Raw genomic sequence first — 27965 nt, 5'->3', positions numbered from 1 at the left:
TGTACATATAGGTAGAGTCAGAGAGTAGCAGCAGCGTAAAAGAGGGGTTTGGGTAGCCCTTTCATTAGCTGTTCAGGAGTCTTATGGCTTGGGGGTAGAAGCTGTTAAGAAGCCTTTTGGACCTAGACTTGGTGCTCCGGTACCACTTGCCATGAGTCTATGACTAGGGTGACTGGAGTCTTTGACAATTTTTAGGGCCTTGCTCTGACACCGCCTGCTTTAGAGGTCCTAGATGGCAGGAAGCTTGGCCCCAGTGATGTTCTGGGCCGTACGCACTACCTTCTGTCGTGCCTTGCGGTCGAAGGCTGGGTAGTTGCCATACCAGACAGTGATGCAACCAGTTAGGATGCTCTCGATGGTGCAGCTGTAGAACCTTTTGAGGATCTGAGGACCCATGACACATTTTCAGTCTCCTGAGAGGGAATAGGCTTTGTCATGCCCTCTTCACGACTGTTTAATCAGCTTCTTGACATGCCACACCTGTCAGGTGAATGGATTATCTTGGCAAAGGAGAAATGCTCACTAACAGGTATGTAAACAAATTTGTGCGCAAATTTTGAGAGAAATAAGCTTTTTGTGTGTATGGAAAATTTCTGAGGTCTTTTATTTCAGCTCATGAAACATTGGACCAGCACTTTACATGTTGTGTTTATTATTTAAATACTGTTCTGTTACCAGTTAAAAAACACTAATACTTCCAGCAACAGTGTTAGTATTGTGTTGTTGCTGTTTTGTACAGGGGACTATAACAAAAAACCTCATTATCATTATAGTATGCAAAATCAAACAGTAAATCGATCTTTTTTAATTGATTTCTATAATATCTTGTTTATATTTTCAATAAATGTATGTTTAGTAATTTAAAACACTTTTTTTTGTGGTTTTAAATCATAAAAACGTCCTGTTAACATCCAAGTAACATTTTTCAGGGACTTTAATTCTGAAAAAATATCAAGCGTGATCACGTGACCTTAATGTCGCTAGTTTCACAATGCTGCGCAGTAGCTAGCTTTTCATGGAAATGGCGCCCGCGTTGAACTCTAGCAAGAAGACAGTTCTGTAGCTAGCTAATCTAGTTCAGAAGACTTGTTAAAGACACGGTCCTTCATACTAGAATATCTGTGGGTTATCGACATTTGTCTTCAAAAACAAAAGGGATTCGGAAGAAAATCGTATTATTATGACAGGGCCGAAGAAGAGTCGCAACCGAAAAGACATTACCGCATTTTAGTACGTCGACAACATCAGACAGGTAACGTTAACGTCTTGCTAGTCACGGTTGTTGTACAGTTACCGGTAGGTAGCCAACTAGAACAGGTTTTGTATTCTAACTACGCTGCCAGTTGGTAGAATGTGGGGATTAGCTGTCAAGCACAAGTGAGTAGTACATTTAGCTAAATCGGCTTGTACCTATCGTTAGCTAGCTAATTTAGTTAGGTTGCAAACGTTAGATGGTTAGTTAGGCAGCTAATGTTAGCATAATGCTACCTCATGCGAGGTTTTGATTCACCCGCCTCACAATCATAACGTCAACGTAAGACATATATAAGTGTCATCAGTGACCTAGTTAGTGTGGTGTGCAAGTTAGTTAGATAATCCCCCCCACATTTTCCACCAAACAATTTACCTGAACAACATTATTTTACTTTAGATGTGCTGCAACTAACGTGATGTCTGTGCTTTGGTAGTCTCGCGTTGCCATACCTCCAAAATATGTCGTTGTCACACCTCCGTTTTAGGGAACGCCTCGATCGTACCGATTATTCCATTTCAGTACACCAGAAGGACATTCATTTCCAATGTAACGCTGCGTTTGCTTTGAAGTATTGTGTTTCATGCCTCGACCACACCGATAGTGTTTTCTTGCGCAAAATGTGAAGCAGCATCATCTGGATAGATCTACCCAAATCGGAAACCGTGGATAGATGGCAGCATTTGCGCAAAACTGAAAGAGCGAACCACCGCATTTAACCATGGCAAGGTGACTGGGAATATGGTTGAATACAAACAGTGTAGTTCAACGGCTCAAACACAAGACGTATCAAATCAAATGTTATTGATCACATACACATGGTTAGCAGATGTTAATGCGAGTGTAGCGAAATGCTTGTGCTTCTAGTTCCGACCATTCAGTAATATCTTAACAAGTAATCTAACAATTTCACAATTACCTTTTACACACAAGTGTAAAGGAATGAATAAGAATATGTACATACAAATATATGGATGAGCGATGGCCGAACTGCATAGGCAAGATGCAGTAGATGATATAGAGTACAGTATATACATATGAGATTATTAATGTAGGTTATGTAAGCATTATATAAAGTGGCATTGTTTAAAGTGACTAGTGATACATTTATGACATCCAATTTTTAATTATTAAAGTGGCTAGAGATTTGAGTCAGTATGTTGGCAGCAGCCACTCAATGTTAGTGATGGCTGTTTAACAGTCTGATGGCCTTGAGATAGAAGCTGTTTTTCAGTGTCTCGGTCCCAGCTTTGATGCACCTGTACTGACCTCGCCTTCTGGATGATAGCGGGGTGAACAGGCAGTGGTTCGGGTGGTTGTTGTCCTTGATGATCTTTTTGGCCTTCCTGTGACATCGGGTGGTTTAGGTGTCCTGGAGGGCAGGTAGTTTGCCCTCGGTGATACAGGTAGTTTGCCCCCGGTGATGCGTTGTGCAGACCTCACTACCCTCTGGAGAGCCTTACGGTTGTGGGCAGAGCAGTTGCCGTACCAGGCGGTGATACAGCCCGACGGGATGCTCTCGTGTGTGCATCTGTAAAAGTTTTTGGTGACAAGCCAAATTTCTTCAGCCACCTGAGGTTGAAGAGCCACCTGAGGTTGAAGAGCCTCAGCCCAGTCAAAACTGTTCGCTGCTCTGGCACCCCAATGGTGGAACAAACTCCCTCACGACGCCAGGACAGCGGAGTCAATCACCACCTTCCGGAGACACCTGAAACCCCACCTCTTTAAGGAATACCTAGGATAGGATAAAGTAATCCTTCTAACCCCCCCCCTTAAAATAGTTAGATGCACTATTGTAAAGTGGTTGTTCCACTGGATATCATAAGGTGAATGCACCAATTTGTAAGTCGCTCTGGATAAGAGCGTCTGCTAAATGACTTAAATGTAAATGTAAGAGGCGCTGTTGCGCCTTCTTCACCACGCTGTCTGTGTGGGTGGACCATTTCAGTTTGTCCGTGATGTGTACGCCGAGGAACTTAGAACTTTCCACCTTTTCCACTACTGTCCCATCGATGTGGATAGGGGGGTGCTCCCTCTGCTGTTTCCTGATGTCCACGATCATCTCCTTTGTTTTGTTGACGTTCAGTGTGAGGTTATTTTCCTGACACCACACTCCGAGGGCCCTCACCTCCTCCCTGTATGCCGTCTCGTCGTTGTTGGTAATCAAGCCTACCACTGTAGTGTCGTCTGCAAATCTGATGATTGAGTTAGAGGCGTGCATGGCCACGCAGTCGTGGGTGAACAGGGAGTACAGGAGAGGACTGAGAACGCACCCTTGTGGGGCCCCAGTGTTGAGGATCAGCGGGGTGGAGATGTTGTCTCCTACTCTCACCACCTGGGGGCGTCCCGTCAGAAAGTCCAGGATCCAGTTGCACAGGGCGGGGTCGAGACCCAGGGACCAATAGGTATTCCTCTTGTCCAGATGGGTTAGGGCAGTGTGATTGCGTCGTCTGTGGACCTATTGGGGCGGTAAGCAAATTGGAGTGGGTCTAGGGTGTCAGGTAGGGTGGAGGTGATATGATCCTTGACTAGTCTCTCAAAGCACTTCACGATGACGGAAGTGAATGCTACCGGGCGATAGTCATTTAGCTCAGTTACCTTAGCTTTCTTGGGAACAGGAACAATGGTGGCCCTCTTGAAGCATTTGGGAACTGCAGACTGGGATAGGGATTGATTGAATATGTCCATAAACACACCAGCCAGCTGGTCTGCGCATGCTCTGAGGTCGCGGCTAGGGATGCCGTCTGTGCCGGCAGCCTTGCGAGGGTTAACACGTTTACTTTAACGTGCTAGGTATCTAAGTAAGTGGATGAATTAATAAGGTCACGGGGGATCATATTGTGTTAGATTTAGGGCTGACCACAATTAGTCGACTGGTTAATTGTTAGGAGTAACAAATACAATACTTACACAGTGCATTTAGAAAGTATTCAGACCCCTTGACTTGTGTAGACTTTGTGGATCTGAGGCTCTTTCCCCTGTTGCCTCCATCCTCCAAATCCCACCAACATCAGCCGCATCAGAGCGTAACTGGTCCTTGTTTGGGAACACACACACTAAAGCACGCAACAGGCTGACCAATACGAGGGTTGAAAAATTGGTGGCCATCCGGGCAAATTTGAGACTTTTTGAGCCTATGAGCCATCCTCAGCAAGTCAAAACGTTTTTGGGAGATGCGAAGGATCACGCAGTATTCCCTTTCCACTGAATATTCCCCAAAATGTGCAACCCTACTCAGCATCAAATGCATTTTGTGCTTTAGTTGCTCTTCTCCACTCAGGATGCCCGTTCGTGAATTGTCATCTAGCAAAAGACAGTACTCTGACTGATGTGTAGCTACTTTTCTTCAGTACCTTGTGCAGCCAGCCTACTTTCTTCCGGTAAAATACAAAATAAACTTGAAGCTAAACATTAGGAAATACCGCTGGTTACATTCGTTTTATAATAAATATTAGAAATATGATGGTGCATTGTTTTCTGCAGAAAGACTGCTTTTTCATTTTAAGCTCATTTATGTGGCTGCCAGCTAAACAGTGTTGCCATCTGATGAGAATTTAAGCTGTTTTCTGCCAAATGTTTTGCGCTACTGTATTTTCTGTCAAGGATAGCTATAGTTGCACGTCCCTGATCACTCTATTAAAGCAAAAAAACACTTGACTTTCAATGTAAAACGCTACCCCTCTCAATACACAGCTGGACTCACCTGCTCCCGCTTTCTCCTGTTGTGGTATTGACAAACAAACACGTGACTGGCTCGACTGTTCTGGAAACTACGTAAGCTTCATAATGTTAAATGATGTGACCGGTGACATGAAGAACGCAATCTGCTTCATCTCCTAACATTGCACAAGTTGAGTAAAGGCATTTACTTAAAAAGCAGCTACAAATATTAAAATGTAGGTATTGTAAAACCATCCTGTGGCTATTTCCAAATACCCCTGTATACGGTATATCGCCGAAGCCTAGTGATATTTGCAATGGTGCCTTGACCTTTGCATGACAAAAGACCATGTTATGAAATTCCAAGGCTAGTCTTGTAATTCTTTGGTGAAAGACGCTGTTTTGCTCTAGGCCGGACTCATACTTGAATAGAGTTTGGTCAAACTTTGCACTACCGTGGCACAGAAAGCTGTGCTTGCTCTCTGACAATTGTTGAATAGTTACCCTTGAATGTACATCTATACAAGGCTCTCTACGATAGGTCCCCAAGATAACATTTTCTGTCATGGGGAATGAAGTGGGTAAACAGTTAACCATGGTGAAAAGTTAACACAGAGCAACATGCCATGTAGGAGCGTTTGAATCATCCTCAAAGCTCAAACTTGTATATGATACTGGATGGCAATGGGCTACTAGATTCACATCTGTCAACATGTTACTCAGCACCAAGACAAGGACATGTGCACAGACACTCGTGTTGGCTGCAGCTGTTACTCCAGCAGGCCCAGAGCCCAAACCGTTGACAACTGGGAACCATAACTCCGCTGAAAGACCTCTCTTGTCCCCCCTCCCCGAGTCCCCTCCAATAGCCCCAAAGATAGAAATCTAGTGTAGGCTTACAGAGAAACTGTTTTCACTCTCTTGTTGTCTGATTTGAGTTTAGTTGCTAAACCTTGGAGCGTGTTGCTACTGTAGAAAGCAACGAGAACCCTGTAGGTTTTGACACCCGTATGTGTCACATCCACAAAGTTTGGACGATACGAAGTACTTTTTAAAGAATTGCAAAAGTAATGTTTCATGTTTTGTTTGTTTGTGTACGTAACGCTGTCATGTTTTGTGTGCAGTGAGTGAACATGCGTGACCTGGCTGCCCAGGTCACCAGCAGCCTGCTGCGTTTCCCGAGGGTGACTGTAGATGCTCTGGGGGAGGATGAGATCACCCTGGACTCTGTGCTGCGCGGGAAGTTCACCATCGGTAAGTCGACGTGTGTCTGCACGGCGGCCATCGCTCACCATCTGACCCTGCTGGAGAGGATGGAAGTATGGCATAGACACGAATTAGGCCTGTACCGTTGGCACCCTCAATTCACAAACTTCACAACAACCAAAGAAAGTTTGGGTTTCCTGTCTACGCTTTAGCCATCTCCTTTTGCATTCCTGCATTCTTCAGTCTTCATATCATACAAATGAAACCAAGCATGCAGTATCATGTTTATAAATGGAGGGGTTCTATAATAAACTGTCAACCAGCCTGTCTGCTTCCTCCCTGACGTGCCCCCCTCTCCCTGGGAGCAGGTCGCAGCGGGCTGGCCTGGCTGGCATGTGGGCCCCAGCTGGAGGTGGTCCATGCGGTGACGGGTGAGCGTCTGTCCGCCTACTGCTTTAGCGGCGAGGGGGAGCACCCCCCAGGCGTGCTGGCGGCCAGGGACTTCTCCTGGCTGAAGAGGACGGGGCTGCTGGTGTGCCTGGAGGAGGCCCAGGGTAGCATGCTGTGTCTCTACGACCTGGGCATCTCCCGAGTGGTCAAGGCCGTGGTCGTACCGGGCAGGGTGAGTGCTCTCATCTTCCTGTCTCTTTCATTTTCTCTCTCACCCTCCACTCCTTTCGCTTTCATCGACCGGTTGATTTGATTGATTGTGACGTCGACTGACTAACTGCTAATGTGTTGATTGGCAGATCACGGCCATCGAGCCTCTGGTGAGTTATGGCGGGGCCAGTGCCAGCACACAGCACCTCCACCAAAGCCTGCGCTGGTTCTTTGGTGTGGCAGCTGTGGTCACGGACCTGGGACACGTCCTCCTGGTGGACCTGTGTCTGGATGACCTGTCCTGCAGCCAGAGCGAGCTGGAGGCCTCAGGTCAGCCTTTGCGTGTGTGTGTGTGCTTAACTTTACATAACCTAAAATGTACTGGACAGCAGTCCCTCTGAAGATTGTGTGAGAGTGTTCAATGTGTCTTCGTTTTTTTTATTTTTTTTATCTCTAACCTCCATCCTCTCCAGACCTGGAGGTAGTGACTAAGTCCCCGGCTGAAATCCCCCGGCTGCGCGAGCAGGAGACACGTCAGGGGAGACACCTCTGTCTGCAGCTGAGCAGCCCCACGGGCACGGGGGCCACGGCCCTGCAGTACATCCCCCGCACCAACCAGCTGGCCGTGGGCTTCTCCGACGGATACCTGCAACTCTGGAACATGAAGACGCTCAAGAAGGAGTGAGTTGACGACCCAGTGATGACGTGATGGGAAAGCCACAGATGTAGCTGTGTGGGTTGGTCTGATGGCCTCTGTGTTCTCCCCCAGGTATCACTCTCAGCTGGAGGGCGGAAGGGTGCCAGTGTACGCCTTCACCTTCCAGGAGCCAGAGAACGACCCCCGTAACTGCTGCTACCTGTGGGCTGTCCAGTCTGCCCAGGACCAGTAAGTTCTCCTTCCCTCTCCACCTGCCGGTCTGCCTGCCTGCCTGGGCCGCAAAGCTCGAGGCCTCTTGGAAGGGGTCGTAGTGTGTACTGCACACACCAGATCTGCGTGCAATGTGTATTTCAAAAAAGGTGTGCTTGTTTTTACTTGCCCGGCACAATGGAGCTGATGGAACAGTTTCAACTCCAATCAGCTGGGCTTGACAATCTGGACTCTCTCTTTCTAAAATTATCCGCCGCAATTGTTGCAAACCCTATTACTTTCCTGTTTAACCTCTCTTTCGTTTCGTCTGAGATCCCCAAAGATTGGAAAGCTGCCCCGGTCATCTCCATCTTCAATGGGGGAGATACTCTAGATCCAAACTGTTACAGACCTATATCTATCCTACCCTGCCTTTCTAAAGTCTTCGAAAGCCAACTTAACAAACAGATCACCGACCATTTCAAATCCCACCGTACCTTCTCCGCTATGCAATCTGGTTTTCGAGCTGGTCATGGGTGCACCTCAGCCACGCTCAAGGTCCTAAACGATATCATAACCACCATCGACAAAAGACGATACTGTGCAGCCGTATTCATCGACCTGGCCAAGGCTTTCGACTCTGTCAATCACCATATTCTTATCGGTAGACTCAACAGCCTTGGATTCTCAAATGACTGCCTCGCCTGGTTCACCAACTTCTTCTCAGACAGAGTTCAGTGTGTCAAATCGGAAGGCCTGTTGTCCGGACCTCTGGTAGTCTCTATAGGGGTGCCAATGGGTTCAATTCTCGGGCCAACTCTTTTCTTTGTATATGTCAATGATGTTGCTCTTGCTGCTGGTGATTCTCTGATCCACCTCTACGCAGACGACACCATTCTGTATACTTCTGGCCCTTCTTTGGACACCTTGTTAACTAACCTCCAGACGAGCTTCAATGCCATACAACTCTCCTTCCGTGGCCTCCAACTGCTCTTAAACGCAAATAAAACTAAATGCATGCTCTTCAACCGATCGCTGCCCGCACCTGCCCGTCCGTCCAGCATCACTACTCTGGACATTTCTGACTTAGAATATGTGGACAACTACAAATACCTAGGTGTCTGGTTAGACTGTAAACTCTCCTTCCAGACTCACATTAAGCATCTCCAATCCAAAAATGTAATCTAGAATCGGCTTCCTATTTCGCAACAAAGCATCCTTCACTTATGCTGCCAAACATACCCTCGTAAAACTGACTATCCTACCGATCCTTGACTTCGGTGATGTCATTTACAAAATAGCCTCCAACATTCTACTCAACAAATTGGATGTAGTCTATCACAGTGCCATCCGTTTTGTCACCAAAGCCCCATATACGACCTGTTGGCTGGCCCTCGCTTCATATTCGTCGCCAAACCCACTGGCTCCAGGTCATCTATAAGTATTTTCTAGGTAAAGCCCCGCCTTATCTCAGCTCACTGGTCACCATAGCAGCACCCACCTGTAGCACGTGCTCCAGCAGGTATATTTTACTGGTCACCCCCAAAGCCTCATTTGGCCGCCTTTCCTTCCAGTTCTCTGCTGCCAATGAATGGAACGAATTGCAAAAATCACTGAAGCTGGATACTCATCTCCCTCACTAACTTTAAGCATCAGCTGTCAGAGCAGCTCACAGATCATTGCACCTGTACATAGCTCATCTGTAAATAGCCCATCCAACTACCTCATCCCCATATTATTATTATTATTATTATTATTATTATTTATTTATTTTTGCTCCTTTGCACCCCAGCATCTCGACTTGCACATTCATCTTCTGCACATCTATCACTCCGGTGTAAATTGCTAAATTGTAATTACTTCGCCACTACGGCCTATTTATTGCCTTACCTCCCTAATCTTACCTCATTTGCACACACTGTATATAGATTTTTTCCCTATTGTGTTATTGACTGTACGTTTGTTCATTCCATGTGTAACTCTGTGTTTGTGTCACACTGCTTTGCTTTATCTTGGCCAGGTCGCAGTTGTAAATGAGAACTTGTTCTCAACTGGCCTACCTGGTTAAATAAAGGTGAAATAAAAAATGTGGGTTCCCAGCCCCTTTGGTGTTCACATGTCTGAGAGTACTAGATCAGTTGAAGCAGTATAGTGGAAGCTCCGCATTTCACAGCTTGTATGCAAACTTAGCCTCAGTCCGGTAAATGCAGCTGTGGTACACTGCGGTCACATCACACTGTTCAACTCAGGATTTGCCTTTATTTTTGCATTAATACCCATGTAGTATTAACCACCTCTTGCAAATACATGACTTGGTGTATTTGCTGCCTTTTAATACACCCTCTCTCTCAATTTGCTTTATTGGCATTACATAAAATGTACACTACCATTCAAAAGGTTGGGGTCACTTAGAAATGTCCTTGTTTATGAAATAAAATCAATTTTTTGTACATTTATTAATATAACATCAAATTGATCACAAATACAGTGTTAAGTGACTATTGTAGATGGAAATGGCAGATTTTTTAAATGTAATATTTACATAGGCGTACAGAGGCCCATTATCTGAGGCCCACTATGTAGATATTCCATTAAAAAAATCTGCTGTTTCCAGCAACATTAATATTTTACAACATTAATAACAATGTCTACACTGTATTTCAATGGAGAAAAAAGTGGTTCTCTTTCAAAAACAAGGACATTTCTAAGTGTCCCCAAACTTTTGAATGGTAGTGTATATATTGCCAAAGCGTACTAATTTACAATATTAACATAATTATAATATTAATAATCATCAATATTGTCAACGGGACAATAGTAACAGCAATAATCAAGGGTCAAAATAACGATGGCATAGGCCTCCCGGGTTGCTCAGTGGTCTAAGGCACTGCAGTGCTAGCTGTGCCACCAGAGATTCTGGGTTCAAGCCCAGGCTCTGTCGCAGCCGGCCGTGACCAGGAGGCCCATTGGGTGGCGCACAATTGGCCCAGCGTCGTCCGGGTTAGTGAGGGTTTGGCCGGCAGGGATATCCTTGGCTCATCACGCACTAGCGACTCCTGTGTCGGGCCGGGCTCAGTGCACGCTGACAGTCGCCAGGTGTACGGTGTTTCCTCCGACACATTGGTGCGGCTGGCTTCCGGGTTGGATGTGCATTGTGTCAAGAAGCAGTGCGGTTGGGTTGTGTTTCGGAGAACGTATGGCTCTCGACCTTCGCCTCTCCCGAGTCCGTACGGGAGTTGCAGCGACGAGACAAGACTGTAACTACTACCAATTGGATACCACGAAATTGGGGAGAAAAAAGGGGGTAAAATAATTGTAAAAAATAACAATTGCATAGAGGACAGGTTGTTTGGTCTGTCAGACACTGTCCCTCATTTTATGGCAGGCAGCAATGTAGTGCGCTGCCAACCCACAGCACTGCGTCCTCCCCCAATAGGACGGGTCGTCTATTCTCATCCGAGGTCTTTGAAACCTTGAATAAGGGTTTCAGATTTGGGGAAATTACGCTAATTGTTTTATTTTCAATTTTTGTACATTTTGTTTCTCTCTAGTGAGGGGGACGGGGTCAGCCTCCACCTGCTCCAGCTGGCCTTCAGTGAGAGGAAGTGTCTGGCCTCAGGGAAGATATTCTATGAGGTAACCGTAATATCAACCGTCTTCTAGGTTTTTACTTAGCTACCTTCTTAGGCTGAGTTTATTCAAGCAACCCAAGTTTGTTATTTTGCCCAATTACAGGGAAACAATCAGAATTGGGCTGCCTGTGTAAACACAGCCTTATTGTCTAGATCTATTCTGTGTAATTGGTAAATGGCCCATCTGTTCTGGTCTCTTTCGAGCCCCCAATGGATACAGAATTGTTCACCTCAAGGATCGTATTCTTTCTAAATGAAATGAGGAGCTATTCCCGCGTCCAGCCGCGGATCGCGCTGGGTCCAACTTCTGTTCAATGCCCCCTTTGTTTGGGAAAGACTCAGTGTGGGCTGTCAACCGAATGCTTTGGGTCAAGTATTTGGACTGGTAACATGCTTTTAAAGCCCAAAAGCGTGACTGTTTCAAAGTCTCTCTGGAGCTTTATCAGTCCTAAAGATTTAATTTAGTCACCTGTTATTCCCAATCACAACCATACTCCTTTTTTACTTGGACATATTAAAATGCACTGCTTTGAGACCTTTTAAACGTTCCATCGTTACCTCTCCCTCCCACCTCCTAGGGTCTGGAGTACTGTGAGGAGCGGTACAGTCAGGAGCTGAGCAGCACCGCCTTCCCCCTGAGGGCTCAGGCCACCAACACCCGCCTGCTCAGCTGCCAGACCATTGAGAAGTTCCGACACCACCCAGATCGAGACGAAAGTATGAATGAAGGTACCCCTGCCTTCATTTTATCTCAACTCATCCCATCTCTTTCTGTTTAGGATTAGATTGGTGTCTTATTTACCAGAAAATACTCTCTCAGTAACCTACCTGGGTGGTATTGACTTACTAGACACCAAACGGACCGAAACGGAGACCTGAACTTGTCCGTTGCGTAACAATTTTCTACGGTGTGCACTAATTCATCTGACCCTAAGGGGGAAAGAATGAATGTGGTTTTTGCTTTTTCATTGTGGTCTTTGCTAGTCCTAAGGCTTCCTTCTCTCCTCGTTAGTTGCATCTCCAGACACTAGCGTGTCCATCTTCAGCTGGCAGGTGAAGGCCTATGGACAGGGAAACCCCTCCACCTACATCGGCGTCTTTGACATAAACCGATGGTACCACGCACAGATGCCCGACGCTCTAAGGTAGCATTTTGCCATCGAAATGTCCCATCAACAGTCCACATGTAAATGTGACCACGGTTTCCGCCTCAAATTTCGTGTTGTGCCCAACTGCCCATAATGCCAGGCGTTTATGAATCAGATTATTTGTTATTAGTTCTCACTTGTGTTTTCTGCATGTATTTTCACATATATTGTAGATGAGATTTTTACAAACAAGTCTACGTTGTTTGATGTCAATGTGAAATTATTTGCAAATCAGCAATGGTTGATTTTGTGTGTGTGTCAGAACGGGGGAGTCTCTGCGCAGCTGTCCCTACCTTGCCGTGTGGTCTTTGGACACGGTGGCGGAGATGACGTCGCCCTGCCCCCTGCTGGACATCCTGGTGCACGAGCGCAGCCTGAGCCGTGGCCTGCCCTACACCTGCCCCCCACCAGAACAGTTCTTCAAACCCACCACATACAACTTCGGCAAGTTACACACACACACGCATAAATACCCACACGCTGCAAGAGCCTTTAGACCAGGGGTAGGCAACTAGATTCAGGGCTGATTTTGTTGGAGCGGATCATAATTATAATAATGTGAACACTGCAAATTGACTGAAATTAAACCCCAAAAAATATTTTTTAAATATTTTTTAAGCAATTTCATACCGTGATTACATTTTTATATTGTGGAATTCTTGCGAACAGATTTCTTAAACAATTTTTTTGCTGGATTCCTGGTGGTTTTAGTCTTATTTATTTATTATTATTTAAATTGCCGGAAAATGAAAATCCTACACTAAAGAGCTTTTGCGGGGGGCCAAAATAAATCACTCGTTGGAAGGTTTTGGGCCGCTTGTTGCCGACCCCTGCTTTAAACACCCTCACAGTAAAAGGTTTTATAAAAGATGAGGCTTCAGTTGAGAAGAGGACTATGTTCAGAGACATTTGTTGCACTAATTGTAATTGGAGTAATTGGAAATACTTGTAGCTCTTTGGAGCCATTGAGATCAGTTTTGTTAATGTCTTAAACGTGCTAATTTGTTTTTTCCCTTGGAACAGACGCAACCTGTTTGCTCAACACTGGCCTCGTGCACCTAACTTGTTCTGGCTATCAGAAAGAGGTGAGTTAACCCTAGTTGTCAGGTACAATGGATGTTATAATCGTGTGTCATAACAAATTGGCTAAACATCCTATTGTCATCCGTAGTCCGTACAGTATCATTTTATCTTAGCAAAAACAGTTAATGTGATTCCTGTCTCAGACTCTGAGCTTCCTGAAGAAGGCTGCTTCCTGCTCCAGTGAAGTCATCTCAAACGGCTACTCCCGCTGCCTGATGTCCGGCCTGCTCTCCTCTCGCCTGGCCGACGTGCAGCCCTCCAGCCTCTCTCAGGTACAGACACCGCCTCTTTTCACAGGTCGCTCCTGTTTGTCCGACCAACTTTCTAGAGTCTAAAAGTTTAGGAACTATGTAATTCCACGTGGATGCATTACGAGGTCATGGATAAAGCTCTGCGGTGAAGTGTGTTTTGTAAATGGGCCAAACTCTCTCCCTCCTCTCTCTGCTCAGGAGGAGCAGTTAAACGCCATCTTGTCCACGGCGGTAGAGACCAGCTCCCTGGGTCTGATCACTGGCTGTATCAAACAGTGGACCGCTGAAGGTGAGACAACACACACCGACACACTGTTAGTTAGATCAACCCTGGCTGCGTCTCATTACTGCACGGTGGCCTCCTTTCCTCATCTCCTCTACTACATATACACTGATCGTTAGACACAGGACTGGTGAAAACAATAATGGTGGAAGCCGGCCCAGAATTTGCTTGCCAAGCCCAGTTCACTCACATCCGTGCAGATGGAGATGAGGAGAGGGAGCCCGTTTAGGTTATTGATGTACCACTAGATTGGATTTCTCTGAAGTAACATTGTTGGCCTTCACAGAGCAACCAGGCTCTGCGGTGAACCTGCGCTACATTCTGGAGTGGGCCTGGGACAAGGTGGTTCACACCAAGGAAGAGCTGGATGGCATATGTGAGTTTTTCTTTCCCTGCTACAGTGATCCGTATGACACTGGCTGTCAACACAGCTCTTGTGGAATTGGTTTACATTAGATTATTTAATACTCGCAGCTGCGTATTTGCTTGGTAACTGTAGCAACTTGTGGCTGTGTTTTAGATACTTAAAAAAATAAATGAATTCTAGAATCATTTATGGATTTCCAATCTTTTCTTGGCGCAACAGATTTGGGATGTGTTTTCTGACTTCCATCTTTCCTAACTGCGTGTCTCTGCCCAGGTGCTCCCCTGTTTGACAGCTCGTCTAACTTCACGGACCCCCAGACCCTCCAGCTGCTGCAGCACAGCCAGAGACTACTGGGGAACCTGAGCACCATCTTCCACTGTCTGCTCAGCGAGGCACAGGAACTCACTCAGAGAGGTAAAGCTCGAGGGGCATTGTTGTAGGGGGCAAATTAATTTCAATGGGAAGCTGGGTGGGTGCGTCGACACGCTGGCCGTTGACCAAGTGAAGCAGCAACATTTCGAGAGGGAGAGACTAGGGCGGTGGCCTCCACTCAACACATTCACACGTCATGAGGTGTCAGAGTTGGGCATCATAGGGATTTTCTGTGTACAGGTTTGCTGGGACTCCTCAATAAGAACCTGGTGTCCAGCCTCATCTCCCAGTACGCACGGGTGGTCCTATGGTTCTGTCGGACCGGTCTCCTGCCTGAGGGCTCCGGTAAGACCATGTGCTGTAGCAATTCAAACATCTGTCGTGTTGAAGTCAGACCATATTCCAGGGAACCCTTTTTGGAGACTAGTCTTCAGACCACTTTCATCATGTACACCAAAAGTAGTGGCCTCCATAGGTTATAGGACACAGTTTTGGATGCAGCCCTAGAGATGTCCACTGGTTACAGATGTATAATAGTGGTAATTGACCCCCCCCCTCCCAACCAGATGAGGACGCTGTGCAGATCTCCAGGCCGTTCTACAGCTACTCAGTTATCCAGAACTACTACACCGTCCGCAGAGAGGAGCTGCAGCAACTGTCCAAGTGAGTGCTGTTCACATCAGGCCGTTTACCTGCAAAGAGCTGGTTCAGAACTAACAGTAAAACACCTCGACACAAGACTGGAAAAGTTTAACTTCAGTTATTTTGTTATGTACAGTAATATTGCATATGAAGATAATTTTGTCTCTGATATTAGTGTCAATGGTCTTTGTGTTCTAAGCATACTGCGAATTACACTGTAATTCGGAAAGCTTTTCCGAATTAACCACCTGCGTCTGCTCAGGGGGAAGTGGTGTGCAGATTGCCTGATGATTGACGGCTTGGTCGCCCAATGCGGGGCTCGTTTGGTTGACCTGTGGAAACGGGACGAGGGTGGGACGGGACAGTATCCGCCCCCTACGCTACACGTAAGCGTTTGGTACCTAGGCATACTCACTCACAGCCCAAAAATTATCACAATCCCACCTTGAGCCGACGCTTTGACTGATGCCATGGAATTTACATTCCGATGTGGAAATGTGACGACGAAAGCTAAAACAAACGCAGGTTTTGTTGATCATCTTCTCTCTGCTGTCCACAGGGCCTGCTTGATATTTACCTCCTGGAAAACATTGATGAAACTGCTAAGCACGCCCTCGTATCCTGATCTACTCTGTTTCCCACCGTCCATCTTATTTGACCACATATTCATATCCGGGAGTTGGTTTAATTTGATTTGTCCAGTCCTTACACTCCTAACCCACATTCTACATTCTACATTCTAACATTCTACATTCTAGCACCTGGACTAGAATGTCCAGGTGCCAGAATCACCACACATGCACACACACTGAATAGTGATACACAACATCCCCCTTCTGTGTGTTTGAGCCTTAACCCCTCCCCCAGGTGATCTACCTGCTGCTGGATGTGATGTACTTCTCTAACAAGAGCGGGGCGTCTGTGGAGTCCTTCCCCAATGCCTTCGCAATCCCCATCGGCCTGGTCAAGCTGGTGCAGGGCCTCTGGCTGCTGGACCACCACGACCACCAGGTACACACTCACACACACACACACACAACAATTGATGAGCATTGTCATACACTCCCATGTGGTGTTTGTCATGTACACAGAGTAAACCAAACATTAGGAACACCTTCCGAATATTGAGTTGGACTCTCCTCCCTCCCCTTTTTAGAACAGCCTCAATTTGTCAGGGCAAGATGTCGAAAGCGTTCCACAGGGATGCTGGCTTATGTTGACTCCAATACCTCCCACAGTTGTGTCATGTTGGCTGGATGTCCTTTGGGTGGTGGACCATTATTTATACACACAGGGAAACTGTTGAGCGTGGAAAACCCAGCAGCGTTGCAGGACTTAAAACAAACCGGTGTGCCTGGCACCTACTACCCGTCTTCTGTCTTGCCCATTCATCCTCTGAATGGCACACACACACAATCCATCTCAAGGCTTAAAAATCCTTCTTTAACCTGTCTCCTCCCCTTCATCTAGTCTGATTTGAAGCGGATTTAATCAGGGAGATAAATCAGGAATCATGTCTTTCACCTGGTCAGTATATGTCATGGAAAGGGCAGGTAGTCTTAATGTTTTGTTCCCTCAGCCTATACTGTTATATTTTCTAGAATGATTAGTTGGTAGATAGTTGGTAGTGCTAAAACAGTCGTCCATTTGTCCCCTTTGACCCTTCCAGAACTCCCTGGAGCTTCTGCTGCACCCGGCCACCTCCCCGTCCCTGTGGGTTTGGCAGCACGGCCGCGTCCTGCAGGCTCTAATGTGCCAGGGGCAACACGGAGTCGCCCTACGCTACCTCCACGTCATGAAGCCCCCTCTCTCCTCCACTGCTCAGGCCCAACTCTGCCTCTCCGTGTTGCTACACAACAGGTGGGGGTGTGTTTCCTGGCATCCTTGCCAACAGTGACTGCGTTGTGAGTTTTGATAACATAAACGTGTGTGTGATCTCTCCTCCTCCCCTCCATGTGTGTAGGTGTCTGGTGGAGGCGTTGGCCTTGCTGAGGCAGCACTCCAACCGCCTGAACGCGGAGGAGTTGTTACGGTTCCTCTACGAGACCTGTCAGGAGCTGGGTCTCATGAAGGAGCTGCTCAAACTGCCTCTGGGTCTCGCTGAACAGGTACGATGCCATGTTCCCCTGGGTTTCCTTTCTGACAGGGTGACTGAAACCAGGAAGCTAAATTATACTGAACAAAAAAATGTAAATACAACAATTTCAAAGATTTTACTGAGTTACAGTTCATGTAAAGAAATCAGTGAATTTAAATAAATTCATTAGGCCTTAATCTATGGATTTCACATGACTGGGAATACAGATATGAATTTGTCGGTCACAGATACCTTAAAAAAAAAGGTAGGTGCGTGGATCAGAAAACCAGTCAGTATCTGGTGTGACCACCATTTGCCTCATGCAGTGTGACACATCTCCTTCACGTTAAGTTGTTCAGGCTGTTGATTGTGGCCTGTGGAGTGTTGTCCCACTCCTCTTCAATGGCTGTGCGAAATTGCTGGATATTGGCGGGAACTGGAACATGCTGTCGATCCAGAGCATCCCACACATGCTCAATGGGTGACATGTCTGTTGAGTATGCAGGCCATGGAAGAACTGGGACATTTTCAGCTTCCAGGAATTACGTACAGATCCTTGCGACATGGGGCTGTGCATTATCACGCTGAAACATGAGGTGATGGCGGCGAATGAGTGGCATGACAATGGGCCTCAAGATCAATTGTGTTCATTGTCAGTAGCTTATGACTGCCCATACCATAACCCCACCTCCACCATGGGGCACTCTGTTTACAACGTTGACATCAGCAAACCGCTCGCCCACACAACGCCATACACATGGTCTGCTGTTGTAAGGCCGGCTTGGACGTGCTGCCAAATTTTCTGAAACGACGTTGGAGGCAGCTTATGGTACAGAAATTAACATTGCATTTTCTGGCAACAGCTCTGGTGGACATGCCTCGAGTCAGCATGCCAATTGCATGCTCCCTAAAAACTTTAGACATCTTTGGCGTTGTGGTGTTTGACAAAACCACGCATTTTAGAGTGGGCTTTTATTGTCCCCAGCACAAGGTGCACCTGTGTAATAATCATGCTGTTTAATCAGCTTCTTGATATGCCACAACTGTCAGGTGGATGGATTATATTTCATTTCAGCTCATGAAACAGGGAACCGACACTTTTACATGTTGCATTTTATATTTTTGTTCAGTGTACATTTCCTAAATATATAATGCAATATATTATGCCATTTAGTGGACGCTTGTATCCAAAGTGACTTACAACAGTGAGTGCATACATTTTGGTATTGGTGGCCTCGGTGCGAATCAAACCCAGAACCCTGGCGTTGCTCGCGGAATGCTCATCATAAAAATAAAAAAGACAGTTATTGTGTTTAGATGTTGTGCCTATCCCGTCCTTGAAGGTGTGTGTGTGTGTAGGAGTGCTTGGAGAGGTTCCTACAGGTTACAGGGGGTCTCCAGAACAGGGAGCTTCTGATGGTGCACTACCTGCAGCAGGCCAACTACGTCCCCGCCCTGCAGCTCAACCACACCCTCAAGATGAACATGGTGGTACGTACACATTTACATTTGAATAAACTTCAAGTAAGTCTAACTCATTAATACACTTCATGCTCAAATATACAACTAGAAATGCTGTAAAAAGTTGGAATGAGAAGAATACAAGTGTTAGAAATAAGTAAATCAAGTAACACCAACATGGGTTACGGTCGTGTTGAGACGACAGTTGCGTTATTGTGCGGTGTTTCTGTATGTTTCCATTCCGTTCATATATCGGTTCTCCAGAATGAGAGGGATCCCAAGTTGAAGGAGAGAACCCACACGAGGAACTCTATCCTGGACCAGTACGGGAAAGTTCTCCCTCGGATCCAGAGGAAGCTGGCCACTGAGAGGTCTAAGCCGTACCACCACCCCGCCACCATCCTCAGAGAGGGTACGGGATCTCACCCAACTTCTAGCTTCTCATTAACTACTCTGTACACACACTTTCAGTGTTCAACAGACTAGAATACGCTTGACTTGGATGTTGGTGGTACTTCTGTTCGGATTCAACCATCAAGTGAATTGGATTGGAGCAAGTGTGTTTGTGTCACAGCCTTCTATTCTGTGGAACGAACTATGACCTTCAGCCTCTGTTTTGGATGCATTGATTCCTTTTGTATAAAATGGATGTGTTGTGTATGTTTTTCCGTGACCCTTGACTTCCTCGTGTGTTCTTCCTACAGTGTCGCGACCACAGCCGCTGTCGACCATCGCCAAGCGGTCGGCCAATGAGAGCGTGCTGACCAGAGCAGCGTTCATCAACAAAGTCCTGTCGAAGATCGAGGAGGTGTGGGTGGGAGGGAACCCCACGCCCCAGTCCTCCCCATTCAAGAGGTGAGACCGCTCATTCCTGTCCCAAACCCACCCGTATCCTTTAGTTTGGCTCTAAGATGTGAATGGGAAGTGGTAGAGATGGGGTTTTCCATCACTAGTTTTGTATCTCTGTTCATTGAATGGTTGTCCACTCTCCACACCACCCAGCCCCAGTGCAGCAGAGGTACTGTGCCCCAGCCCCCTGTTCCCCTCCCGGGATCTGTCCGAGGCCTTCGTGGGCATGCCCATCACCATGACCTCCAAGAGGAAGTCCAGGTACGACACGGGGCCAAACCCCAAACTTGACATTTTTGCGTCTAATAAATAATACATTGATGTTCATGGGAGATGTGGGTGGAAGTTCTCGTTATGTATATGTTTCTCAAGTGTGTGTGCTTGTATGGAAGATGCTCTATTGTATAGAGGGCTTTGACGTGATGGTTTTGATACATCTGACATGCTTTCTTAACTTCCTCTTCCTGCCCCCAGGCTGCTAGAACTGGTGGTGCACCCCTCTCAGACCACTTCCCCGGAGGGCTCATGGCCACTGCTGACGCCCCCCAGGTCGGCCACCTCCTGGAACCCCCCAAAAAGCATCAACAAGGCCCCCGAGCTTAGTCTGCTGCATACCCCACAGGTGGTCAAGGTGAGACACCGACCAAGGGGAAGGGCGTCGACCGTCCCCGTTGTCACACGGGCTCTCACATCCATTCCAAGGCACTGTTGAGGCTCACTGGCACGGGGGTGACCCGATATACGGGGGTGACCCCTAGTTTTATAGGATTTTCAAGCTAGGTTGGAAATTAACTCCAACTAGAAGTCACATGGTCTGGGATACCACTGTGCCTGAGACATGAGCCTGCCTGCTGCAGCCGGATACCATTGTAACGTTTCCTCCATTTTGAACGAATTTGTTTGTTTGAACGCCACTGTCTGCATGGTTATTCTCTTTCCGTAGCGAGCGCGAGCGCTGGCGGCATCCGGCCCCGTGTTCTCGGCCTTCACCCCCCAATCCATCCTGAGGAGCAGCTTGCGCCCCATGGCCACCCCCACTGCCTCTCCTGGGCGCTCTGTCACCCCCCCGCCACGCCCCAAGGAGAGCCGCATCACCTTCATCAAGGAGACGGCCATGCCAGAGAAAGGCCCCCTCCGCTGGAGCAATGGGGTAAGACACCCGGACCACTGGGCCTCATTTAGCAACATTATTTTTAAAAATGTTATGATTTAACCTTTTTTAACTAGGCAAGTCGGTTAAGAACAAATTCTTATTTACAATGACGGCCTAGGAACAGTGGGTTAACTGCCTTGTTCAGGGGTGGGACGACAGATTTTTACCTTGTCAGCTCGGGGATTCGATCTAGCAACCTTTCGGTTACCGGCCCAACACTCTAACCACTAGGCTACCTGCCGGCCCCTAGAATTCTGAGATTTCTTCTTGTAAACAAACATGGACCGTTCAGATACTTATCCCTTGTGTGTGTTAATGATTTCTGTTATTTTGTACAGATCGCAACAGAGAATGAAATTAGTTTGCTGACCAGAGGCTCCCCACTGCCCAAGGCTGGACTGATGGCCTGGACATCACACACTGCAGTTGCTGCTGATGAGGATGATGATGAAGAGTTAGAGGAGGATGAGGTGATGGTGACACATGTGAAGTTCCAGCCATCACCGGTCTGCGAGCCCTCACCAGAGAAAGGAGAGTCTGAGAGCGGCTCCTCTGGTCAAGAGGTCGTTGTGGTAACCACGTTGCCAGGACGACTCAGCCTGGGCCTGGAAACGAGCCAGGCCTCTGTCCTATCAATAGACACCACCCTTGAGTTCCATGATGCACCTCTCCCTGAAGACCTGGAGAGGGAGGAGGCGCTTAAACAGCCAGCCAATGAAGTCGTAGACGAAGAGGAAGTGGTGGTTAACCTCAAAACTCCAGCAGTACCAGAAGTCCAGCCCGCAACAGCCAATGAGCCAACTCTCCTCCAGTCTGTGGAGGAAGGGCAGGAAGTAAAGGAAGAGCCAGTCAACAGCCAAGAGGAAGTGGCTGTAGATCAGGAGTCAGACCAGGAAGTAGAGGAGATGGAGGTCAACCCCAAACAAGAAGAGCCTGAGGCTAAACAGGATGAGGAAATTGTAGTGGAACCAAGGCTCACACAGGAAGTAGTACTGACTCCTGACACGGAAGTGTTTGAGGAACTGAACCTTGACCAGAAGCCAGAGGTGGCGATGGTGGTAGAGGAGACTCAAGAGGATGAATCACAACCCACTGCACCAATTGAACCAGTGGAAGCCATGGAACATACAGGTGAGGGTTCCCCTTGTGAGGACTCCGCTAGGAAGAATTTACAGCTGCTCCAGCGGCCAAATTTAAAAACATTGCATTCATGTCCTGCTTGGTTTCAGCTCTGTGAATATATAGTGTGTTAATTTTTTCTCTTGGGAGTAGTCTTGAGTCAAAGGGAACACCCAAATTGAGCGTGCATCCCAGCACAAGGTTGAGGTTTTCAATTGAAGGGATGGGTTAAAATGACCCAAGACGATCAAAAACGTTAAATGGTTTTAGGGAGTCTTGCACAGTTTAGAGCTTCCACACAGTACAAGCCAAGGGCGCAACCATTTCAAGTGATTTTTACTTTGATAATGTGCAAAGGGCCTGTGAGTGGAGCTCAGTGCAGGGAACTCTGATATAACCACAGTGGGAAAAGCTGACGGAGCTAAACCTAACAGCATACGATATGACGCTTAGACGAGTTTTACACAGAGAAGACTGATCTCGATGCAGTTGATTTTTAACCTATGCATAATGATGATGACCTTGTTGAACCCCTCTCTTGTGCCTTTTCCCTCCCTCTCGCGCTACCTCTTGTAGAACTGGACGAGTTTGTAGAGTGCCATCTATTTGGCAGTGACCTGTCTCCACCCCTGACCCACTCGTGCATCCATGAGACTTCTGATAACTGGACCTCCTTCAACAGGTGAAAGCGCATCCCAACAACAGCATTGGGTGTGTATGTGTTTACAACTATTCATTGATATTAAACCTCTCCCCCCTGTGCAGTGAACTGGTGTGTGGCGGGGTAGAGGAGGAGGAGCCTGCCCTTATAGCCGGCCCCCCGACCCTCAACACCCAGAAGTCTGTAGCCTCGTCAGACCCCACCGGAACCGACTCCCACTGTGAGTGACCTCTTGCTTGTGACCTTTACCCCTTGACCCTAGGTCATGCGATCAGAGATCTAACGCAGGCCAACTGAACAAGCTACAATCACAAAGGATTATGTGTTCTGATTGGCCGGCAGCGGAGGTGGCACCTATAATGATGTGAAATGTTCAGAATAGCTTGTTACTTTTTGTTGTCCTGTATCAGTGACTCTGTAATTGATGGATCTCTTCCCCCCTCCCTGTAGCTGTGGTGAGCCTGAACGACAGTGAGGAACTCTCTAGTGCTGCGTCGGAGGATGAAGAGTCGTCGTCGTCAGACGCCCCTGCTGAGGACTCTGGCAGTGAGGTGGAGATCATCGAGGAGGTGCAGGGGAACGGGAGGCAGCGAGCCCCCCTGCCCCTACAGCCCCAGTTCCTGTCTGACCTATCGGAGCAGGACGCAGCCGTGCTCTCATTGGTCACCCCAGAGGCAGACCTAAAAGTAAAGCGGTCTTATGAAATTCTAACTCATAAGCGGTGTGTAGACCTAAATACTGTGGGTGACTGTTCTCTCTTGTTTTGTGATTGTTAACCTAGATTGTGCTCTATAAAAGTTCTCATGCGTCTCTCTGTGTGTTTCCCCTACAGATGGTGGAGGATGACATGGACGGGGAGGTGGTGATGATCAGGCTGGGGGCAGCAGAAGACGAGGGGGTCTGCTACACGGAGCTGAAGCCCTCCACCACCCTGCTGGTTCCTCTGGAGCTGCTGGAGGCAGACGGAGTCCACCTGGCGCTAACCGAGGTGGGGGAAGGTAGTGAGCCAGAGGTACCCCTCTCTGAAGCCCACAGCAGCTTCTCTCTTATGCTGGAGGCTGAGGATGGGAATGCAGGCCCTGTACCACTGGAGGTACCACTAGAACCCACTGAGCATCTGACTGCTGCTGACCCGGAGGTCATCTGCCTGGGCACAGACGACCAGGACATCCCCCTTGCTGAGGCTGATCCCCAGGAGGAACAGGGGGCTGAGATAGACATCCTGGAGGGGATGGACACCTTGGAGGCAAACTTTAATAGCTGGACGGAGGCAGAGACTGATGGACCTGAGGCTTTGTCAGAGGAGAATGTTCCTCAAGTCACAGACGTCCTGCCTGAATCCTTTGAGGCGGTGGCTGAAGATGAACTGACCGGGACTGAACCAACCAGATCAGCTGAAGATGATGTTGACGTAGACAATGTAGAAGAGCCAGATGAGATCCCTGCTGAACCAACCGAAGCAGAAGAGCCTTCACCAGTCCTGGTTGAGAACGAGCAGCCCAGCAGAGCGAGGAAGGGAACAGATGAAGTGACCATGGAAGAGGAGACTGTCCCGTGTGCTCAGAGTCAAGAGGAGGAGATGAAGGCTGATGTCGTTGAGCTGGATGCTGAGAAAGAGATGGAGGAGCCTGTCGCTGTCCCTGCAGACCAGCCTCTGCCTCAGGTAGAAAGCAAAGGACCCATCCAGTCAGACAACCATGAACCTGCCCAGGGAGAAGCCATAAGCGTTGTGGCTACCCCTCAAACCGCAAAGCTCTCTACAGCAAGTGAGGAGGAGAGGGAGCCCATCAAGCCTCGCAACATCCAGTCTGTGTCTGAAACCTTGGAGGTCAGGAAAGCCCCGCCCACCCCGACGCGCAGGGCCACCATGCAGAGGAAGACGGTGAAGTTCACCTCAGTGGAGCCAGAGAGACCTGGGTCAGAGGGTGACGAGAGGCTGGCAGGACAGACTGAGATGGAGACGGACTCTCAGGTCCCGGCCACACCCAGACGGATCACCAGGAGTTGCCGTCACGGCCAGGACTCCAGAGTTCCCGTCACCCCTCGACGGAGCGCTCGGAAAACCGAACGCCAGCCAGAACCCGAGCCTCGGAGAGAGGAGGAGAGGAAAGGAGAGGAAGAGGTCTCGGTCCTCATCACAGAGGCTGCTGTGGTCAACTCCAAGCCCACCCGGGCCAAACGGCGCACCCAACAGAAGGCCACTCCGAGGACGGGAACCCGGCGGACCAGGAACACCCAGGTGGAGGGCGAAGAGGAACCAACAGCCATGGATGAAACAGCCAGCAAGGGGTCAGCGCTGTCGGTTACACGCAGTGCTAGGAAGAGCCGAACTGGAACCAAGACCCCAGCCACCCAGACTCAGCCAGCGGTCCCTGAGGAAGAGAAGCCAAACGATGAAGAGGACAAAAAGCAGACCAGCAGTCCAGGCAGGGTGACCCGCAAGTCGACCCGAAGGGGTGTGACCCTCGCCCTCTTCACCAAGGAAGAGGAAGTGTTCACCGTGGACCCTCCCCGCAGCCTTAGGAAGACGAGGGGCGAAGGCACCGCTGAGAAGACAAAAGATGCCCCTGTGTCGTTCTGTCGACCAACCAGGAGCCGCCTGTGGAACCACCAGGAGGAGGACCTGCCCCTGTTGGAGACGCCCCTGGAGGTGGACTCCGGAACACCTGTGGCCGACGCCCTCATCAAGAGACTCCACGACGAGGAGGCCAAACGGGAAGTGGGTGAGACCTTGGTCGTCACGGAGATGGTGCGAGCCAATAGAAGAGGTATCAAGTCGCAGGGTCAGCGGGCGCCCTCTCCACCCCCGATTGTGGAGATGATGGTGTCCGAGGCCGACCAGGGAAACCCTGTCAGGGACTCATTCATCTACTCACCACCTCGGAGGAGAACTAGAGGTTAGGAGCTCCACGTCTTCACCACAATCAAATCACACTAATGTATTTTAAAAAGCGCTTTTTACATCAGCAGTTGTCACAAAGCGCATTACAGTAACCGGGCCTGGACCACAACGTCAAACTTTGTAGAGGAATATTTATGTTTTGGCTGTCTCTTACGTTTGGCATGACCTTCTGTCTGTGACAGGTAGGATAGCAGAGTCGCCCGGTCAGAATGACGTGTCTGCGCCACCCATTACCCGTACCAGGCGACCGGACGCCAGCGCAGCACGCCCTGCTAACCAGGTCAGTTGGTCACATCCTTTAGACTGAAACTAACCGTTAGACAAGACACAGGACTGGCCGTGTTTCATTTTCCTCCACAGCCTCCATGGTGGTGATGACGGTGGCTCCGCATATCCCTCCAATACGATTAGTGGTGCCTTTGCCATATTTTGCTCAACTATCCCGTCCTCTCAGAGCTGTGAACACAGAAGGAGCTAGGGGTTGAAATGGACCTGGGATGTGGTCTTTAGGTACATGTCAGGTTGCTGTTGGTCAAAGTCATATTCAAGCTTGGTCTCTGCTGTGTGTATCTTCCTGTTGCTCAGGACAAGAACTCGTCAGGAGAGGATGTGGAGATCGAGATGGCGGCTGCTAAAACCAGAACAACCAAGAGACGAACAACCAAGTAAGTCCTCTTGACATACAGCCCTCTGTGTTTTCTCTCGATTTCTTCCCCTATCTGTCCTCAGAATAGCACACCATCTGCAATGTGAATGCTCCTACCCCACTCCCTCGGCTGTGTTTATTCCAGAAGTCACAACAAGATGACTGTTTCTCCCTAACACTCCCTCAGGCCCAAAGCAGCCCCGGCGTCCCCTACCCCAGCCAAGGTGGATCTGGTCTCTCCCATGCCCAGCCCGGCCGAGCGTGCCACGAGGAGGAGGGTGGTGGCGGAGAACGAAGCCCCCCGGATGAACCTCCGACGTAAACGAGTGCTGGAGGCCATCTTCCTCAAACCAGTCACCCGCCGGAAGAAGCTATGATCGGATGCCATTTTCACCCTGAACAAAACTACAGCATCAACTTGGGAGTCTTCCAGACTCGGTCAGAACTCATGGGGGGTGCGTCTTCATCTCCTTTCCTTCATCTGAACTGCTCTGAAAAATAGGAAGGGGGGGGAGGAGGAGGAGAGTATGGTGCCTACTGGGTATTTCCAATACATGTCAATGCAGATGAAGGAAAGGAGACGGAGAGGAATCCACTTTAGACTATAGAGATGCACCCGTGGACTGGACTCGTATCTTTCCTTGAAGCTTTTACCTCTACTCCTAGGAAGCGATTTTATTCTCCGCCTTTCTTTTAAGAACTTTTGCAGCCTGCTGTTTTATATTTAAGAAGACAAACAAACCAGTGGAGAACATTTTTTTAAATGAATAATCAGATTTAATTTGGGAGATTGATATAATAATTTTATATAAATTATTGTAATGTTTACAGGGAGGAAGACCGGTATTTGAACAACAAAAAAATCGTCTTTTTTTTCTGGAGAATTCGTACATTTATATTAATTGATGGCTATGGTAATGGTCTCTTTTGCTATGTTATGAATAAAGTTGAATACTTGTGAATGATCTGTTGATTTTATTTGTAGTGCAGAGCCGGCCCTAGCCACTAAGAGAACGCTTAGGGCCCCGCGGCCGCTAGGGGGCCCCGACCCCAATTTTATTGATAGGGGTCTCAACTTAGTGTTAAGAGTTACAATAGAACAATACACAAGGTGTAATTTCGAAATGTGGTCGTCCAACATTTTTTCTCTGTCACTCAATTAGCCCATGTCACCTACATTTGTTCAGATTGTTAAATTAGTCCAGCAATCTAAACTTGTAGTAATCATGGTTGAATTACTGATCGGACACACAGGGAACATGCCCAGGGGGCCCCCCATGAATTTCGTTAGTCACTTTCACTCAGAAGTCATTATAATGGCATAAGAGCGTTTGTTAAATGACTGACTAAAATGTTAATGTAAATCATACAGGGCAAAATGTGTACAATTGCAGGAAGGTAACCAGCTTGGGCCGGTTCTGTTGTAGCTTTTCAATTTTTCAATAATGTTTGTCTCATAATCATATTGCCGATGTCAGCCTTAAAAGACAATTTTGTAAAGTTAATTTGCTGTTTTTTTTTAAGATCATTTCACACTAATTTGGTTTGTTTGGGGTTATTTTCCTATAATGTACTGTATCACTAACATGTACATAACCTGCACAGTGAATCAATCCACTGGGGGTGATGAGGCCTGTTTGCTTTTAAGGTCATTTGACCAGCCGAACGCTATTTTCAGATGAATGTAGAATGTCTTCAGTGACTGACAATATGGTAAAAGCGGAAGTATTTCATTAAAGGTGGGCTGAACTTAA

General features: G+C 47.8%; 1 protein-coding gene across 1 annotated transcript; it reads left to right on the top strand.

Moving 5' to 3' along the window:
* The first annotated feature begins 1006 nt into the window (after window positions 1-1006).
* Window positions 1007-27965, top strand: LOC120023147 (protein ELYS-like). Its single transcript, XM_038967142.1, has 36 exons — window positions 1007-1252; window positions 6037-6166; window positions 6487-6740; window positions 6868-7048; window positions 7192-7399; window positions 7488-7604; window positions 11117-11201; window positions 11776-11926; window positions 12210-12342; window positions 12608-12789; window positions 13369-13430; window positions 13572-13700; window positions 13878-13968; window positions 14249-14338; window positions 14603-14743; window positions 14942-15046; window positions 15268-15364; window positions 15606-15729; window positions 15903-15959; window positions 16211-16354; window positions 17013-17203; window positions 17307-17451; window positions 18780-18911; window positions 19146-19293; window positions 19586-19736; window positions 19884-19991; window positions 20205-20361; window positions 20674-20880; window positions 21222-22014; window positions 22579-22684; window positions 22768-22883; window positions 23114-23349; window positions 23496-25560; window positions 25748-25845; window positions 26151-26230; window positions 26399-27965. Exons 2-36 carry the CDS (start codon window positions 6046-6048, stop codon window positions 26586-26588), a joined length of 7395 nt encoding a protein of 2464 aa, XP_038823070.1. The 5' UTR covers window positions 1007-1252; window positions 6037-6045; the 3' UTR covers window positions 26589-27965.

The sequence above is a fragment of the Salvelinus namaycush genome, chromosome 28 (genome assembly GCF_016432855.1).
Source record: "Salvelinus namaycush isolate Seneca chromosome 28, SaNama_1.0, whole genome shotgun sequence".
NCBI lineage: Eukaryota > Metazoa > Chordata > Actinopteri > Salmoniformes > Salmonidae > Salvelinus > Salvelinus namaycush.
The sequence above is the reverse complement of the archived record's forward strand: the minus strand, read 5'-3'. Positions and strand labels throughout refer to the sequence as shown.